The sequence below is a fragment of the Coniophora puteana genome (genome assembly GCF_000271625.1).
Source record: "Coniophora puteana RWD-64-598 SS2 unplaced genomic scaffold CONPUscaffold_1, whole genome shotgun sequence".
NCBI classification, from domain to species: Eukaryota; Fungi; Basidiomycota; class Agaricomycetes; order Boletales; family Coniophoraceae; genus Coniophora; species Coniophora puteana.
The window spans coordinates 2,726,768-2,743,864 of NW_006913053.1; the positions used below are offsets into that span (position 1 = coordinate 2,726,768).

General features: G+C 51.0%; 7 protein-coding genes across 7 annotated transcripts; 4 read left to right on the forward strand and 3 right to left on the reverse strand.

Annotated features, from left to right (window-relative positions):
- Window positions 1-124: 124 nt before the first annotated feature.
- Window positions 125-1,395, forward strand: CONPUDRAFT_115599 (phosphoglycerate mutase-like protein). The gene is made up of 9 exons (XM_007765328.1): window positions 125-193; window positions 245-269; window positions 340-346; window positions 394-475; window positions 532-748; window positions 804-864; window positions 919-1,042; window positions 1,107-1,135; window positions 1,195-1,395. Exons 1-9 carry the CDS (start codon window positions 154-156, stop codon window positions 1,273-1,275), a joined length of 666 nt encoding a protein of 221 aa, XP_007763518.1. The 5' UTR covers window positions 125-153; the 3' UTR covers window positions 1,276-1,395.
- Window positions 1,396-1,495: 100 nt separating this feature from the next.
- Window positions 1,496-5,429, forward strand: CONPUDRAFT_79067 (uncharacterized protein). Its single transcript, XM_007764619.1, has 7 exons — window positions 1,496-1,965; window positions 2,018-2,635; window positions 2,689-2,940; window positions 2,991-3,791; window positions 3,843-3,929; window positions 3,981-4,849; window positions 5,108-5,429. Exons 1-7 carry the CDS (start codon window positions 1,603-1,605, stop codon window positions 5,142-5,144), a joined length of 3,027 nt encoding a protein of 1,008 aa, XP_007762809.1. The 5' UTR covers window positions 1,496-1,602; the 3' UTR covers window positions 5,145-5,429.
- Window positions 5,430-5,999: 570 nt separating this feature from the next.
- Window positions 6,000-7,666, forward strand: CONPUDRAFT_95763 (mitochondrial carrier). The gene is made up of 8 exons (XM_007765330.1): window positions 6,000-6,135; window positions 6,201-6,217; window positions 6,401-6,544; window positions 6,594-6,744; window positions 6,827-7,001; window positions 7,060-7,213; window positions 7,267-7,454; window positions 7,506-7,666. The coding sequence occupies exons 1-8, from the start codon at window positions 6,078-6,080 to the stop codon at window positions 7,522-7,524; spliced, it is 906 nt and encodes a 301-aa protein (XP_007763520.1). The 5' UTR covers window positions 6,000-6,077; the 3' UTR covers window positions 7,525-7,666.
- Window positions 7,667-7,979: 313 nt separating this feature from the next.
- Window positions 7,980-8,335, forward strand: CONPUDRAFT_16663 (uncharacterized protein; the record flags this gene model as incomplete). Its single annotated transcript, XM_007764162.1, has 2 exons — window positions 7,980-8,067; window positions 8,124-8,335. Coding segments are annotated over 2 exons (300 nt in total), but the record flags the coding sequence as incomplete, so codon positions are not given.
- Window positions 8,336-8,776: 441 nt separating this feature from the next.
- On the reverse strand, window positions 8,777-14,042 carry CONPUDRAFT_115610 (uncharacterized protein). Its single transcript, XM_007765332.1, has 19 exons — window positions 13,993-14,042; window positions 13,764-13,937; window positions 13,423-13,716; window positions 13,216-13,369; window positions 12,841-13,168; window positions 12,513-12,794; window positions 12,234-12,449; window positions 12,042-12,167; window positions 11,836-11,992; window positions 11,605-11,786; window positions 11,343-11,556; window positions 11,135-11,292; window positions 10,714-11,083; window positions 10,465-10,661; window positions 10,192-10,415; window positions 9,951-10,137; window positions 9,469-9,896; window positions 9,321-9,416; window positions 8,777-9,265 (listed from the first exon to the last, which is right to left on the reverse strand). Exons 2-19 carry the CDS (start codon window positions 13,897-13,899, stop codon window positions 9,025-9,027), a joined length of 3,990 nt encoding a protein of 1,329 aa, XP_007763522.1. The 5' UTR covers window positions 13,900-13,937; window positions 13,993-14,042; the 3' UTR covers window positions 8,777-9,024.
- Window positions 14,043-14,194: 152 nt separating this feature from the next.
- Window positions 14,195-15,230, reverse strand: CONPUDRAFT_161483 (uncharacterized protein). Its single transcript, XM_007765333.1, has 2 exons — window positions 15,120-15,230; window positions 14,195-15,069 (listed from the first exon to the last, which is right to left on the reverse strand). The coding sequence occupies exons 1-2, from the start codon at window positions 15,198-15,200 to the stop codon at window positions 14,350-14,352; spliced, it is 801 nt and encodes a 266-aa protein (XP_007763523.1). The 5' UTR covers window positions 15,201-15,230; the 3' UTR covers window positions 14,195-14,349.
- A 162-nt stretch (window positions 15,231-15,392) lies between these two features.
- On the reverse strand, window positions 15,393-16,993 carry CONPUDRAFT_134194 (uncharacterized protein). Its single transcript, XM_007765334.1, has 4 exons — window positions 16,850-16,993; window positions 16,150-16,793; window positions 15,671-16,096; window positions 15,393-15,594 (listed from the first exon to the last, which is right to left on the reverse strand). Exons 1-3 carry the CDS (start codon window positions 16,893-16,895, stop codon window positions 16,034-16,036), a joined length of 753 nt encoding a protein of 250 aa, XP_007763524.1. The 5' UTR covers window positions 16,896-16,993; the 3' UTR covers window positions 15,393-15,594; window positions 15,671-16,033.
- Window positions 16,994-17,097: the final 104 nt, after the last annotated feature.

Genomic DNA, 17,097 nt, shown 5'->3' on the forward strand with positions numbered 1-17,097 from the left:
CCTGGCATTGCTTCGCGCAAGACTGCACATGTCATTTCTCCTTATGTAATGGTGGTTACCATTTGCGTTGAAGCCCCTGAAGCGGTATCTGATAATAAAGGACCATAGACTCCAACGTGGGTGATCTACTTTGACTCTTGTCCATCTAGCACGATGGCCAGACCTATGCCGCGTTTGTTTCTGATCCGACATGGTAAGAAAATGGAAAATAACTGTGGTATATACTCTTCTCATGTTCTACCAGGGGAGACAGAGTGGTCGCTGAACGGGTTAGTGCCATCCTTGTTGGATTTATCATGATCCCCGATTCGTCATGCTCACCGTTCTATCAATGGCTAGGAGACACGTATGTACAAAACCGCAATTCTGTCTACATATCTAATATGATCTTAGACTGGTCGAAGCGACATCCCCCTCACTGCTCGAGGTGAACAACAGATGAGGGACAAGGCTCCTATCCTGGTTGGAGAAGGAAGTAGGTACCGGTGATAATCATATCCAATCTAAGAACTTATAGCCCATTCTTGTCAGAGGCCATTGATCCCAAGAATCTATGTGTGGTTTTTGTTTCGCCCCGGATTCGAGCACACAAGACTTTTCATTTGTTGTTTGAGCACCTCCCCGGTTCCGACCTGCCCAGCCACATCTTGAACGAGGAAATGCGCGAATGGGATTACGGAGAGTATGAGGGATTGCTGGCACATGAGATTAGAGAGAGGCAGCCAGGATGGAATATATGGCACGATGGGTAAGTTGCCTTTAACTTTAACTTAGACTGCTCAGGGACGAGAGACGTTTGACAGGTGCCCAGGGGGCGAAAGTGTCGATGAGATGCGGAATCGCGTCGACACTGTCATATCAAAGGTGAAATTATAAGATCATCATGAGGCTTGCTATGGATACACGGCGTATATGTAGGTTCGCCAGTACCACAAAGAGTACGTCGAGGGAGGCAAGAACACACGCGACGTCGTGATCGTCGCTCATGGTCACTTCAATCGGGTGTTCATTGCCCGATGGCTTAACTTCGATCTCACATTGGGTGAGTTTGGCATTTATATGATAGTCTGCAGAATCCAGGAAAATGGACTGACTGCGTTGGAAAGGGACTTACTTCAACGTGGAACCTGGAGGAGTACGTCGTCCAACCCGGGCCTTGAACAGGACTACTTGACTTACTAACGTTAAATCCAGGTAACTGTTCTGAGCTATAATCACAACTCCTTAGATGAGCCTGCTCTTAACGCTTTGAACCTCCATGCGGACCTGAGATGAAGATGTATGTAGTTCGAAGTTCGAAGAGTCTATCAGAGCTCGTCAAATAGAAGACACAATGGACCGGGCTGGGTAACCATGACGAAGTACCATAAATGAAATGAACCAATTCGAGCCGGATATGGACAGTGTGAACCGGCTACGAGGGTGGCCATGAAGAAAAGTGGACCGAGCTCGCAACTACTTGTTTGTTACTTTTCCTTTTGGCCCGAATAGTCTAGTTGTTCAGAACGTCTCCCTACATCTCGGTGGTTCTTAATTAGTGTTTGTCGCTCGTTCGTTACTCTCTCTTTTTCCAGCATCAGCCCACTATCGTCTTCACTCACAATGGCCGACGTCGAGGATTCCGTTTCGGTTCAACAGCTCGTCTCGGAGGAAAACCCTGACGTGGCTGAGGCTCATGGGGACCACGAGGCCGACGTGGAAGAACCCGCCTCAGTCCCACCGGCAGAAGACGATAACCTACTGGCCGCCGACCTCCCTCCTGCAGATGCCGGTGCGCATGCTGACGCCTCTTTGGATGATTTGCAGTCGCCCCCGCCGGAGCCAACGATCGAGGCAGCTGAACCCAAGCCTGAGGTGGCCAAAAAGCTCAACGCGACCTCGCCAGGGGGGACTACAAAGCCAGGCCCCATTTCTACCAAAGTAGTACCCGGAAAGCCAGGGCCTACTACGCCAACGGTCAAGAAGGTCAGTTTTCGCGTGTCCTGTGCCCGATCGCCGAAATGAATTACGCCTGCAGATTTTGAAGGCTGGCACGTTTGGAGCAGGTGCTGCTTCTAAGTCCCCAGCTGCCTCAGGTGTTGCCACCAAGTCCCCGGCTAAACCAGCTGCTGCGCCTGCCGCCTTGACCAAATCTCCTTCCACTGGGACCACCAGGCCCACAACTACTGCCACTTCTACGCTCAAGAAATCCATCAGCTCGTCAGCAGCGAACCCGTCTTCCAAGCCAGACATGGCGTCTACCAAGGCCCCATCCACTGGGCCTTCTGCAGCAGGTCCAGCGCGCCGAACGTCTTTACTTCCATCGAGAGGACCCGCGTCCGCCACGTCAGCTGCTAAACCCAGAGTTCCGTCAGCTGGCTCTGCATCTGGCTCTCAGACCAACGGTGCCATCCGTTCCTCCGTTATTTCTCCTTCGGGGTCTGCTGCTTCAGCAAAATCTGGGCCCACGACCGCACCCGCAGCACCTCGTCCACGTGCCTCGATCTCTGAGGCGGTTCGGAGACCAACTACCTCTCGCCAGAGCTCTATTGGGGCAACGTCGGCAGCTGGAAAACCCACTCGGACACCCGGCTCCATCTCATCTATCAGGGAAGTGCGCGAGGACGGCAAGGCTCTCGAGGAACTCCAGAAGAAAGTAAGCCATTTTAGCGCCACCAGCTGCCAAGCGGTTACTAACTTGAGTGCCAGCTGAAAGAGGCTCAAGATGAGGTCTCGGCTAAAAGTGATGCAGTCAGTACGCTGGAGACTAAGGTCGCCGAGTTGCACTCTGCCCTTGATTCCGCCCTCGCAGATGTCGAGACAAAGAAATCATCAATTGCCGGGTTGGAGGACGCAAAGCAAGCAGCTGAGTCAGAGTTGGAGGCAGTCAAGGCGAGCTCCGATACATCCCGCACAGAAGAGGATGCGGCAGCAGCCTCGCTAGAGGCACTTCGTGGAGAGGTGTGTCCCCTCGTTTTTGAGGAAAACCACTTCATTCAGATAAACTCTAGCTCGAAGAAGCGAGGTCTTCGTCGGCGGAACAGACCGCTCTTGTTCAGAGCCTCCAATCGCAAGTTGAGGCACTTACAGCAGAGGTCACTGCCGCACAAGAGACGCTAGAGACTTTGCGGTCTTCTACGTCAGCATCGTCCGCAGAAGCTGCGGCTGCCTCTGAACTGGAACACCATGCTCTTCTTAAGGCTAAGGCTGACTTGGAGGCCATTTCCGAAGAGACAGAGGCTCTCAAGTCCGCGCACGCGGCGACGCTCGAGAGTATGCAAGCACAGCTCGCCGAAGCCAATGACAAACTAGCCCAGCTTGAGTCGTTAACCAACGAGTTGTCCACGCTCAAAGCAGACAAGGAGGAATACGCGAACAAGATATCCGAGTTGGAGGTTGAGATTCTGGAGCTCAAGGAAAGCCAGGAGAACTCCACAGACGAGCACAGGTCGGTCGCGGATCAGCTGAAGAGGGCAGAGGATGAGCTCGCACAAGCGAAAGTCTCCATTCAGAGTGCTATTGATGACGGCGCTGCGAAAGAGACCGAGGGCGCTCGTATGCTGGAAGAGGCAGCGTCAAAGCATGATGTGGAGCTGAGCGGTATTCGGGATGAACTCGTTAACGTCACTGCTCTCCTAGAGGAGGTTCGAAGCGAGCTGGAAAGTGCCAAATCTGCCCATGAACAGGCGAAGGAAGACGCTCAAGTCGCAGCCGACAGCCACAGGCTCGAGCTGGAACAGGCAGAGCAGAGCTACCTCAGTAAACAGTCTGACCTGGCTGAACAAATCAGAAGGATCACTGAGGAGCTTGAGGTGAGCTGTAATGCAAACTGAGATGTGCAGCTTTTCTGATGCGTACTACAGGGTCAAGAGGCACAGTATAATGCTAAGGTTGACGCAGTGAAGGCGGAGCATGACAAGCTGCTTCAAGAGGCATTTGAGCGTGCCAAGGTTAGTTGTCTTTACCCCGTTGCCTTGTATCCATGCTAATAAGCGCTTCAGAACGAAGCAGGCGATGCTCACGCTCAAGACCTTCAGGCGCTTCGTGAAGAGTCCCAAGCCACCATCGAACAGCTCAAGACACTCCATCAGTCCAACGTAGATGGTATGAAGAGCGAGCATGAAGCTCTTCTGGAGTCTCATGTCAGCAACTTGGAAAAGAAGCTGAATAGCCAGGCTCTTGAGCTGAAAGCCACTCAAGAAGACCTCGCCAAGGCCAAGGGGGCTCTGGACGCAGCTGAGACCGAAAAGTCGAATCTGTCATCCCAACTTGAGGCTGCACGCAGTGCATCTATCTCTGCTTCCTCTTCAGGCGATCAGACGGCAGAGGTCGAGCGTTTGATCCAAGAACTCGCTATTCTGCGTGACGATAATGCGATGCTTAACGACGTCCTCGCCGTTACGAAGGTGTCATTGTCGGAGATGTCCACCAACCACATCAAAGAGCTCGAGGAGGCAGCTCGCGTTCGGGCTGAAGAATCCACCAAGCTTCGTGGGGATCACCATCAAGAGCTGGAGGCTCTGGCCACTCACAGGATGGAGCTCACAACGAAGGTTTCGGATCTGGAGGGCGAGATTTCCACTTTGCGGGCTCAGCTGGAGGCAGTTCCTACTGCAGCTCCCAAGACTAACGGTACTGCACCCAACGGTACTACAGTGACACGCGAGGAGCTGCACCGCTTGCATGAGGCTCACAACTCCAAGCTGAACGATGTTCAAGCTGATTATGACCGGATGGTTAGGAACTTGCGGGAGGAAGTTGATTCGCTGCAGAACAGAGTCGACGAACTTCAACAGGAAGTTGCGCGGAAAGCAATGGAGATCCAGTACTTGGAGCAGGAACAAGAAGAGTCGCAAGACAGTATTACTCGGTACGTAAAAGTCTTTGGTCTTCAGAGTGTCTTTGGTGCCGTTCTCGCTATGGGAGTCATCTATGATTTGATTTGACCACTTTTTCATTACATCTCCTTCTTACCTTCTTCACACAATCGCTTCGGACTAATGGGATCTGGATCCCTACAATGATTTTCTTCATTATTTATCTCACACGCATTCTTATCATTATACTTCTCTCATACGCATACACATCTACATCATTGGCATGAATCCTGACTACTTATTTGGAACAGATTGAAGGAGGAACTCGAACAGAAGCAAAGTGCGTGAGGCTCTGGAGCAAGATGACCATGAGCCTCCCTCACCCTGGTCGTCGACATGGAGCCTCATGGAATCGGTGCGGCCGCCACGCTCATACCTCAAGGTCGATCGTCATTTTCCTACCCACCTCCTGCGTTTGGTGTTTCCTTCCTTGCGTTATTCGGATTTATGGAACGTTACCTTCACTAGGTCGTCATGACCTAGTCAATACCCCGAGTAGAAGTTGATTATGCACGCCTCGTCATCCGGAGCTCATTGCGTATTGAAGAACTGATAATGATTATTCTTAATTGCCATGCATGAAGAAATGCCTGACGGATGATCTATCCTGGTGACAAGCTGGTTCGGTATCGAATCTGGTGAAGTGTCAGGGTGAAGGTGGGATAGTAATCGACATGAAAGCGCGACAGCCCACGTGGCACACGATATTGAACGGTAAAGGATGAGAGACACAGAAGGCAGGCACTTTGGACCAGCTTTGTGACGGAAAGTCGGACGAGCGCCTGATCTTCTCGTACGATTATGTTTCGGTTGGGGCGGTAGTATTACGTGAATGTTGCGATACTGGTGCTACGAGTTGGATATCAGCCATGGTGGACACAAGGGCAGCGCATGGCCAGATGGTGATTATCTTCCGTAGTGCCAGCGTGAAGATTGCATGTGAATTTCCGAGGGCGACCTCCAGGTACTGGGCGCTGGCGTATTTACACTACGGCCCGCGTGAACGCAGAGGCCGACGCGAAGTGAGAAGGCTCCGGAGTGCGATGGCTACCAAAAGTGGAAGGGGGCGTGCCGTGTCTGGGGTCCCCGTGCGACGCTCCCCAATATGAGTGACAAGAGTAGAATAAATATTCGGCTGGTTGTGCTCCCTTCCCTCTACCTCCCTCCAAGTTCCTTCGCTCCCTTCTCCCTTTCCATCCCTCCCTTCTCCCTTCTTCCGCCATGGCCATCCAAAAAGAACCCGGTCAGAAAGGCGTCAACTGGTCCAACATCGCAGTCGGTCAGTTCCTCACCATGTTCAAGTTCCCACTCCCTTCTTTACTAACTTCGTTCTTTTGACCACAGGCGCCATTATGAACATGGTAAAGTTCTGCAGCGGCTCGTACAAGAAGTGCAGTTTCACTGACCTCGCCTTTGTCTTTTTGCGCGGTTTTTCGCGTAGTTCGTACGTGATTTCACTTGACGCGACCGATAGTAACTGACAAAGTGCTTTACAGGAGGCAAGTATCATCAAAACCCGCGCTTCTCTTCCGTGCTAAGCATATATGCAGGTCACCACACTCGGCCAGCCTTTGGAGGTCCTCAAGACGCAAATGGCGGCGAACCGCTCGCAAACTATGGCTCAAGCCGCTCGCTCCGTTTGGGCTCGCGGCGGTGCTGTCGGCTTCTACCAGGGCTTGATTCCTTGGGTAAGTCGTGCTTCTGCTTCTCTGCAACGCTGTTCCTCATCAATAGTAGGCATGGATCGAGGCATCCACCAAGGGTGGTGTCCTCCTCTTCACCGCATCGGAGATTGAGACTGCTGGTGTCAACATGGGCATCAGCCCTGCTTCTGCTGGTCTTCTCGGTGGCATGGGTGGTGGTATTGCGCAGGCATACGCCACGATGGGTGAGTACAAAACTTGTATCGACTGTACCGTTCATCGGACGGTCGTACTGCACACAGCGAACGTCGTGCTTACTGCGATCAGGATTCACGACGTGTATGAAGACTGTTGAAATTACTCGCCACAAGGAAGCCGCGGCTGGCGTAGAGCGTTCAACTTTCCAGGTCTTCATGGACATTTACCGCAAGGAAGGCCTTCGGGGAATTAACAAGGGTGTTAATGCAGTCGCAGTGCGACAGTGCACGAACTGGGGATCACGGTAAGTCCTTTCTTCAGAGCATGGTGAGATCGCCTTGCTAAACACCCTTTCCATTTAGCATGGGCTTCGCTCGACTAGCTGAGTCCTCGATACGCAAGGTACGAGGCCAGGGCGAGAACGACAGATTGGGTGCTTTGGACAAGATTTTCGCTTCTTCCGTTGGTGGTGCGCTCGCCACTTGGAATCAGCCTATTGAGGTTATTCGTGTGGAGGTATGTTGCTTTCACATAAGCATGAACTTTCCATAGCTGACCATGTGTATTAGATGCAATCCATGGCGAAAGGCACGGCCAGTGCCAACCGTCCGGCCAAAATGACGATTGGCAACACTTTCATGTTCATCTATCGCGAGAACGGTATCAAGGGCCTGTATCGCGGTGTTACTCCCCGGATAGGTCTTGGAATCTGGCAGACGATCTGCATGGTCTCATTCGCCGACTATGTCAAGGTCTGGTGAGTACATACGCGCCTATTTCATGGAATGATACTGATGGTGATACACAGGGTAAAAGGACGTCAATAGAGTAGAGGATGGTTAGATATAGTTTTTTATTATTCTATAGACTGCATGATACACCTTTCCAGTAATTAGTAGTGTCTGATCTCAGTGGGTTTCACTCGTCGTGAACTGATGTGTTGTCTATGAGTGCCTTGAATTTTAATCGGGTTCTGGGATTGGATGAGCTGCTGTAGAGCTCTCAGAGGCTCTCAGGCACGCTCAAAACACGTACGGTCGCTTTACGCAGGGACCGGTTACGACGTTGAACCGAGTCTGACGCATCTAAGATGGAAAGCGGTGCACACATCATTCCATGGTACCTGCTCGCACCCAATTGTAACAGATTGTTGTAATTGCCCAGCGTACCGCCTACTCATAGCTACACATCATCAGTTTAAGTACTCGAAAGACAGCTTCAACCGCTCCTTCCCCGTATTTGCGCCAAGAGTCTTCCCTCAAAGTCAACAATGAGCGTCCCTGCAGCGAAAGCACCGATGAACCCACTGCTGGCTAAGTACCTTGTGCAACTTGCTACCCATCCCCTCCGTACAAAGGCAGCCACCTCTGGTAAATTTCACCCTCAGTCTCCTTGTCAAAGTGGATTCGTGCTCATGACTTTCCAGCAACTTTCTCCTTCCTGCAGGAAGTCATTGGCTCCAACGCCGCTGGCCTCCCACCATCACCAGTAGCCAAGGATGCGTCTCCAATTACTAAAGCGCTCGCCAGCGTCCACGTCGACGCCAAGGCGATTAAGATGGCACTCTACGGTTTCTTCGTTTCTGCTCCTATGAGCCACTTCCTTGTCGGTGCCTTGCAGAAGGCTTTTGCGGGGAAGGAGGGCGTCAAATATAGAATTGCGCAGCTCCTTGCGAGCAACCTCTTCGTCGCACCCATACAAACGGCCGGTGAGCGTAAACGTCCCTTGCTAGCAGTCACACTAACACCACTACCTCGTAGCCTTCTTGGCCTCCATGGCGGTTATCAATGGCGCCAAGAGCGTCGATGAAGTCATTCGTACCGTGAAAGCCGGGTTTTTCTCCGTTATCCGGGTATGCAAATCCCATTGTTTTCTCAGGACCTGTACTAACCCACCTCCCAGATTACTTGGGTCGTTTCTCCTCTATCCATGACCATTGCTCAACGGTTCATACCGGTGGAGGTACGTCGCGTCATGATTGTCGCCAAGTTGCCAAACATTATCTGACCTCGTGTCAAGCTTTGGGTACCTTTCTTCAACATTGTCCAGTTCACCCTGGGGGTAAGACACTATATGTGTGTATCATCATAAACGAATGACTAATGCTTTTGTCCAGACGCTCTTCAACATCAAGGTCAAGAAGATGCGCCTCGCAGCAGCACGAAAGGAGGCCGCTGAGAGGGAGCGACAAAGGGCCCAGAAGGCCCTCGATAGCGACAAATAACTTGATACCTCTTTGCGTGGCTTCGCCAGCAGATCCCAGAGACCTTATAACTTCTACTTACTATTATTTGCCCAATCTTAGTGTGCTCTAATGAAGATATATGTTATGTAGTGGAAAGATGAGATATTGTGATATACTCCTTCCGCTCGGATATCTCTTGATATCGATAACGAACCATCCACTGGTCTTGGCCAGTCTCTCCAACTTCGGTCTCTAACTGCCATGGCTCGAGGGAATACGTACCAGGCCGAGTACACCAAACCCGTGCCTCAATGACAGTTATCTCACAAGGCTTGAGGGCACCTTTGAAAGTCGTCCGACCAGTGAACCGGCAAGGAACGTCACTACAGATTCAAATGATCAGGTCCATTATACTTGTTTACTCGAAGTAATCCTGACCTGTGATATCCCTGAGATCGCAACTTCAAAGTGAAATGGCAATTGTTCGTCAGGGAAATGTTGCGGACCGAGAAAACAATCGGGGCTTTGCAGGGTCTAAACATAACGGTAGTCAGCTCAGGTCTCAACGGCTCTTGATGACTCGCACCCTTTGACAAAATCGTGTTCTATGACACCTTTGGAAGAAATTGTTACGACGACGGGATTCATCTCCAGGTTCCAATCGCTGTTCTTAATGGCGTCTAGCACTTCCGCTTTTTCGCGTTGCGTCTCGGCATACATTGTCCTCTTTACTTTGCTGTTCTCTGCATCATCTACGATTTCCTTGAGCAAGCCGTGGCCGGCACCAAGTAAACCAACCGAAAGGCTGCAGTGACCACGACGTCCCTCAAGCGGCAGCTCCCAAAACACTATCAACGACAACGAGAGTGGGTGGTATCGAGGAAAGATGGATGAGCGGGAGCGGGGCGGAATATGTGGCTGTGTGGTGGCTAGCGAGCGGAATGCAATACTGTTTTGCTCGTTCAGGACAAAGTGCCGTATGGCGGGATGCTGAAGGGAATGGCCATTGTTGCCCTACGGCAAAAGTCAGGTGTCTCCACAAAACCGCTATCGAAAAAGGATACTGACCCTTATCCGAGAGTGACTGCAATGAAGGTTCAAAGGAGGTGGACTGCTCGCATCAACTCTGTGACCTCTGATAATGTTCCGAAGCTGTTGTGCGATATGCAAACGTGTTTCCTCCGCATCCGCATTGGAGTCAGTAGCTCTCATACTTAAGCATATGCGAGAAGTTTGTTGAGCCAGAATTGTAGGTCTATATCACGCGTCGTTAGGACAATTGCGGCCACAAAAAGGACGGGTTCCGTACATATTCATTTCTTTGCTCTCCTCTTCACAAGTCCATGTTGGACTGATAGCTGCCACTTGAGTGATACGAAGAGCGCTAATCGAATGAACGTTTTCCACATCCAAATCAATCGTATATTGGTATTCCTTGGACCCACTGGGGCGACAAATTGCCGAAAGCTGTAAGCTTGGCACCACTTCAAGGTCTCTGGTTATCCTTTTGCAATGGAATGTCGAACCAGTCCCCTGTCAAGAATGTGAGCTTCCCGTGCAACACAATGAAAGCCCTCCTCACCTCTCTGAACACAAACAACAAGCACAGGGTAGAATACTGTTCCCGCCTCGTCGCACGCAGGTTCAGAACCATCTCCCCGCATGCACCTGGGGGTAGGAAAGATTGACCATCGGACGATAAGGGTACTTTGAGTGGAGTAGCAGGGGTGATAACATTGTCGTTCTGAATGACTTCGGCCTCGGATATTGGCGACGAACCTGAGGAATGGTCTTGAGCTCGATAGAAATTTTTTAAAAGCAGGTGACGTACTCAAAATTTGGAGAGGCGAGTCACTTATCCAGACGGAGTCTTCCAAACCCGGCACAATCCATGCTTCGCCAACGTTTTGTGTACCTTGATTGGTCAGCTGGATCTTCATCTCAACGTACTCGCCGTCAGCAAGAACAAGTGGTGTCTCATCTACGAAAGTGACCCCGAGCTCTTGCCCAGCTTCTTCGACTTCCACAAGCAGTTCAACGTCGGAGGCGTACGTGGCTGTCCACCGCTGTTGTGGCGTATCATGCAATCTTCGTCCCCGCCGCGATAATGATTCATTAGCTGGAAGGAGGCCGAGAAAAGCATATGTTGCATGTGTGATAACCAACGAGTCCGAAACAGACGATGTAACAGCCACGGATACCTGGCGCAGAGCTTATCAAGCTATGAACGGCAAGAAGTATGAGGGTCGTACTGTGCATCCTTCCTTTGGTCCAAGCGTGACTTCATTGACAGGCCTTGTATCTGGGGTTATCATGTTCCCCGATTTTGACTGCGCAAGTACTGAGATATTGGACAACGTTATCTCACAGCAGGTCGGGTTCCGGAGCTGCAGATCGATATAGAATGTTTCTGGAAGTCATCTCAGGCTTGTCTAATAGAACAAAAATATCTGTACTCACCTCCGACAGCGGCTTTACCTGTTCGCTCAAGTCGTTCTTTACCATGATTTCGCCAGAACTCAGCCCATGAATCCATGCGTTCTTCCCATACGTTGACGCTGCCTCCAGCTGAGTCTCGCGGCAACCTTACTCGAGCACGATCTGCGACGATAAACTTCAAAGGAAGCTGCAGCTTCGCTATTTTGCCCTCGTCTCCTTCTACAGACTTGAAGTGCTGTAGGAGATACGATCAGCGCCAGTTACCGGATGTGCATCAACTCACAGAGAAAGCAGCCCTGAAGTCTTCCAAATACATCTTCTCTGTTTCAGCCGCTTCTTGGAAGTCAGCACCGTCAGCGGAAACCATCTTCAAAAGAGGGGACTTGGTGTCTGAAGTCCATCTTAGCAAATCCAGAAAACCCTGCATAGCACCTGAAACGTCCCCGGTAGAGTACAACAATCGGCCTGACATAAACTTAGTACCTAGACAAGTTTTACACAATTGTGCCCTTACCCAAGGGATGCTCCACGCCAGATATGGCAAAGTCAAAGCACTGATGCTCGGACGCATCACGCCCTTCAGATTCCCAGAACAAAGGTGACAAGCTCTTCTCTGGGCGAATAGTAAGCAATCCATGCGCTCGCCTCAGTAAATAGGTAGTGAGCGGTTTCTGTAAATCAAACATGAGGGATGAACTGGCGGCAAGAAGTGTGCCATACAATGCCGCTTTTCTCGAGCCGCCGGGCAGCTACAAAGTACCACAGTGCTGCTCGTCGCTTCGCACCTTTGCGCACGCTCAGCAACGCTGCTTGAGCAAGCAAGAGAGCAGATGGCGGCTCATCAGCCTTAGACATAGTGATTATTTGAAGTTGTCAGTTTTGAATGTAGCCGGCACTGGCAGAATCACGTACGGGGCCTGCAGCCGAAACCATCCATCTATCGCCTTCAAGAGCGCTGCTTATCAAGTCTGTTTCCGAAATTCCGATATCCCAGCGCACAGCATAGGCAAGTGCACGGAGCTGTGCTTGAGGCGGTACCTCGGTGGTTGGCGAAAGAATGGCAGATATTGCTTGCTGAAAATGCGATTGAACTGTTGGCGTCGGGGCGACCAGAAGCGGAAGAATATCCTGAACAGTTTATGCCCATCTTGAGCTTGTGAAACCTCCGACTTGACTATTAAGCAGACTTACAGCTCCATCCTTGCCTTCCTTCCTCAGAACATCCCAGACTTGTATGGCAAGCTTAAAATCGCCAAGTATCGAAGCGAATTCTGCTAATCGTCTATGCTGGGATGGGGGAGGGGCCAGCACATATGATGGGTTCTGGGGCGAGGAGTAGGTTTGAGAGCGTGTGGGTAAAGTTGACAGAGATGGTGAGGATGTATGCGTTGGGCTACCTTGACCAGAAGAAGAGCCAAAGAACCGACGCGTTGTAGAGAATAGTCGTGAGGGAAGGCGACGACTAGAGGTGTACTACCTGATGATTAGAAGATACCAATGGTCAAAAGACGAGACCAACAATCTCACTCCAGTCCATGACCATCTTCTCCATCCATGGGACCAGGGTCATCACAACGAACTCACGAGTGAACTTGGCAGTCTGTTGGATGTCTTGTTCAGCGAAACGTATCGTATTGGGGGATTCAACGTGTATATGACTGGACGCATCATTGGGAGCTGGACCAGGCGCGATCCCTGTGGAGGACGGCTCAATGGGCACCGGAGGTAAACGAGGCATCAGTAATGGGACAGGTACTGGCTCCGGGGGAGGCGAAGGAAGGTTCAAAGGTAACAGGTAGACATTAGAGCCATATTGCTTTGTCACAGCATTCATGAGTGCCCCAGCCCTTCAGCCTTGATGAGCGCTGGCCCATGTAGGACTGAAGGAACTCACTCTTCGTCGCTCAACGGTGAGTTCTTCGGATGGACAATGACAGTAAACAGGAGATGCGTGGCGTCTACCCATGATGGAAATTCAAGAATGCGGGAATGAAGGGCAGTAATTGCCTGCAAAGGATTTGGCGCAGTCGTTGATGTGGCCAAAATAACTGATCTTCATAAGTGTATGCTTATTGATATAATCGCCAAAGTGAGCACGTACTGGACACTGGGTGATTCCAGCCTTCAGTTCTGGAAGGTACATGATCACCCTCTACACAGCGCTTGACCTCATTCCACCATGGCGTACGAAGACTGTCGCGATCGGGCTTGGCTTCCATGTCCTCAACCCATTTGGCACTCCTGTGTGAGACGCGCTCACTGATCCAATCCATGGTACGTGCCGCACGCTGGTTTTCGTCTTCGCGACATGCTTCCTCAATCTCGTGCAGTGGGGAGAAGCGGAGTGCAAAAGATGCGTGCGGCACATTCACCAGTCCAGTGGTACGAGTTGTTACTACAGAAAATGTCAGCGGAGCAGAATAGAAATGTTACGGAAGCTACCATTAGGCAAAGGGGAAAACGACTGGAGGATCTGATACAACGGAGGTAGAGAGGAACTTTCAAGAAGGTCATCGAGGTCTTTGGACTGAGATATACAGATGTGCGGACTGAGCGAGGCTGGCAACACTGGCGCCATGTTCTAAAGGTGAGCACTATAATCTTATACGAGACTTGCTGGAGGTTTGTAGTCAATGGGGGCGGCGTTGTAGATCGCAAATAGTACACGCACCCGAGATAGCTCTCTTCCAAGATAACCAACATATAACCGAGAAGCGCTGGACGAACCCCCGTCTGACGCGCGAATCGCGACTGTCGACCTGCAATCTCTCACGCGCGCAATGAATATGAATCAAGGCGTTGACTCGAAGCTTATTGAAGCAGCAAGTCTAAATCGTCGAAATAGCTTGTATAATATACCAGTTGCACTCATGCTCGATTAATCAGCTTAAAGGGAAGTAAAGCTACATGTCTTCCTTGCTACTATACACTGGCACCAGTTCTGTTGGTAATAACAAGCTCGTCCAAGTTAACCAAGACATTAGATCACCCAGCAATCCGGCAAACCCTCTAATAAACCCGCAAAACTTCAGAAGAGCCCTCCACCGAACCCACCACCGAACCCACCACCACCGAATCCACCATCGAAACCGCCACCGCCAAAGCCTCCATCGAGGACGTCTCCAAGCAACAAGCCTCCAGCAAGTCCTCCAAGGAGAGGAAGTGCCATTCCACCGCCACCGAAGCCGGCACGGCGCGTATATGCGCTCTGCGGATAACCATCGTTTGCCCATGGCGTTCCTCCGGGAGGTCCGTACCTGGAGGGTCCACCTAGCGATCCAGACATGCCGGGATACCCTGCATACGCGCTCCCTCCTATTGGCCGCCCTTGGTGTATCTGCTGCATGGCCGCAGCTCGGGCGCGGAGATTTTGTACACGAGCTTGACGATACTCTTCCTCAGCACGCGCTCTTTCTTCGGCTTGTTGTCTCTTATGTGCCTCTCGTTCCTCCTTTGTCCCGAGAGCCTTGTCCTTCAGTCTACTGAACATGCCGCGTTTCCGCCCTTCAGGATGGTCCTCCGCAGACGGAGTTTTGACGCCTGACAAGACCGTGCTAGATCTTGATACACTGGGCGATCCTCCGTCGAACGAATGACGCCTCGCGTTCTCGTACGGGGGAGGTGCTTCCAAGTCCGAGCTCCCGTATTTTGAGAGTTTGTTACGAATCTCGGGGTGTTCAACAAGAAATTGTTCATCCTCATAAGGATGAACCCATATCGCCCGTGGTGGTTTTGCTTTGGTATCAATCTGGAAACTGGTTTAGTGGTCTTAGAATAGGGGGCATCGTCGGTGCATACCCAGTAAGGATGGTCATGATTGCTGTCGAATTCTTGAACCCAACCCTCGGGAAGGGGTATCTTCTGGTTCGGAGACGTCATCGGTGGCGGGCGGGTGCAAGTACTGTAGGGAGTCTGAATGTAGGTTATGTCGATGGTAAATGGGCGGCTTTATATCCCAGGAGCTTGGCCTGTCTCAAAGTGTTCCTTGAAGCTTCCTCGGGCGTCATAACCACGTGAAGGTACAATAATATCGATGATTATTTATACCCGCACAGGATTATATTACAGGATGCGTTGTATTTCAGCATAGCCTGGTAAAGCGCTCAGCTCCTTGTACGGCGCACCGGTTTGATGTCATGTTCTGAAGGTGATCAATGCTGTAGGTATGCTGTCGTTCGTACCAGTGCTTGGTTTCCTGATCTTTCCCGGTGGATGGATAAAAATGCCCACTGCAATATACCATTATTGTATGCAGTGTATGATACTAAAGTACCTAACCACGCGGAATGGTAAGTTTGTTTTCGTCTCGGAGCCCATGACGAACTTCGGCCATAAACATACGCACTTACTGCGGAGCGATGAAGTCATCAACTCGAAGTCGCTAATATACACCACCGACAAGCATATGGACAGGGGCGCGTTTCCTTTATCGCCAAAAGTACCTGGGGTGAATGCTAAGCGCTCTCGGAGCACTGAGTACTTGAGTGCTGAGCGATGGCTTGCAAGAGTATTCCTAAGGATGAAACGCAAGACTCTCCGAGAATGGTATCCTGCAGTACAGTACAAGAATATCGATATTGCTCCGCAATCCGTCTAATTAGGTATGATCGATCTCATAGTCATCAATACAGAAGTAACTTGTTTACGATGCATGCAAGCGAGAGCAAACGAACCTGGCGGGCATGTAAGCGCAATACCGGTACCATTTAAACCTACGCTGTTGATAATGCTTGAATCATTTCCTGAATCTTTTGCACCTTCTGGTTGGTGGGCATCTGACGATCCTCACTTAGTGCGTTCTGACGGAGAAATCCATTGGTCAACTCACGTCAAAGAACGTATGCATCCTCTCTCGACGCTTTTGGTCTGCGGCCTCATGGCGAGCAACCTTCTCTACAAACGCATGGTCATCTTCTGGACGACGTGGCTGACGAAGACTCCTCTTGATATTCCGGGGAGAAGCTGAGAGACTGCTGTCTCTGCGCGAGAATGAAGATTGCGTTATAGGCCGCTGCACGTCGGAGAACTCGCGCTCCCATGGTGCCGGGGATGGTCCCCACAGAGCTGCTTCATCTACTTCCTCATGAGCAGGTTTTGATGGTTCCAACAGGTCCCACACATCATCCGCCGTGTGCCAGCCGCCATTCGCCTCCATCTTCTCAAGGAAATCCTCAAGCCTCAGTACCTCTCCTCGCTTTGCTGCATCGATTCCGCGCTGCCAGAAAGGTACAAGATCATGTACCTGGTCGACATAAGTGAATCGTTCTTTATGCCGCAGGCCCTCGGAGGTCAGAGGAGCAGGCTCCCAGTCGTGCTTCCAGCTCTCAGCTTCTTTTAGCCGTCGCTTATGCTCTGAGGACTTGCGCTCGTGAGCAATGGCAGCCTTGAGATCGAAGAAATGCAGTGGGCCTTTGCGAGTGGACTTGCATACGGTACAGATGAGTCCCTTGCCGTTAGGATGTTGTGTGAAATCTTGAGAGCACGTGTGAGCGGTGCGTCCTGGAAGTCAGTAATATAACATTGCTTACATTGCTCGTTTGCAAGCCGAAGGCGCGATTGAGATATATTTGACATAATGACACCTGTTGTGTCGCGCTAGTGAGACGAGAGGAAAGGTCGGAGGGGCTCATGAGTCGCTACTAAGTATGTCACCCTGTCCATTCTCATGGAACAGGACTACCCCTTGCAGCCACGTGTGAAGCCAAGGCGTCCATTTTTCTATGGAGGACATCCCGTGAAGCCTCTTAGAGGGCCTTCACTTTTACAAAGTCTAAAT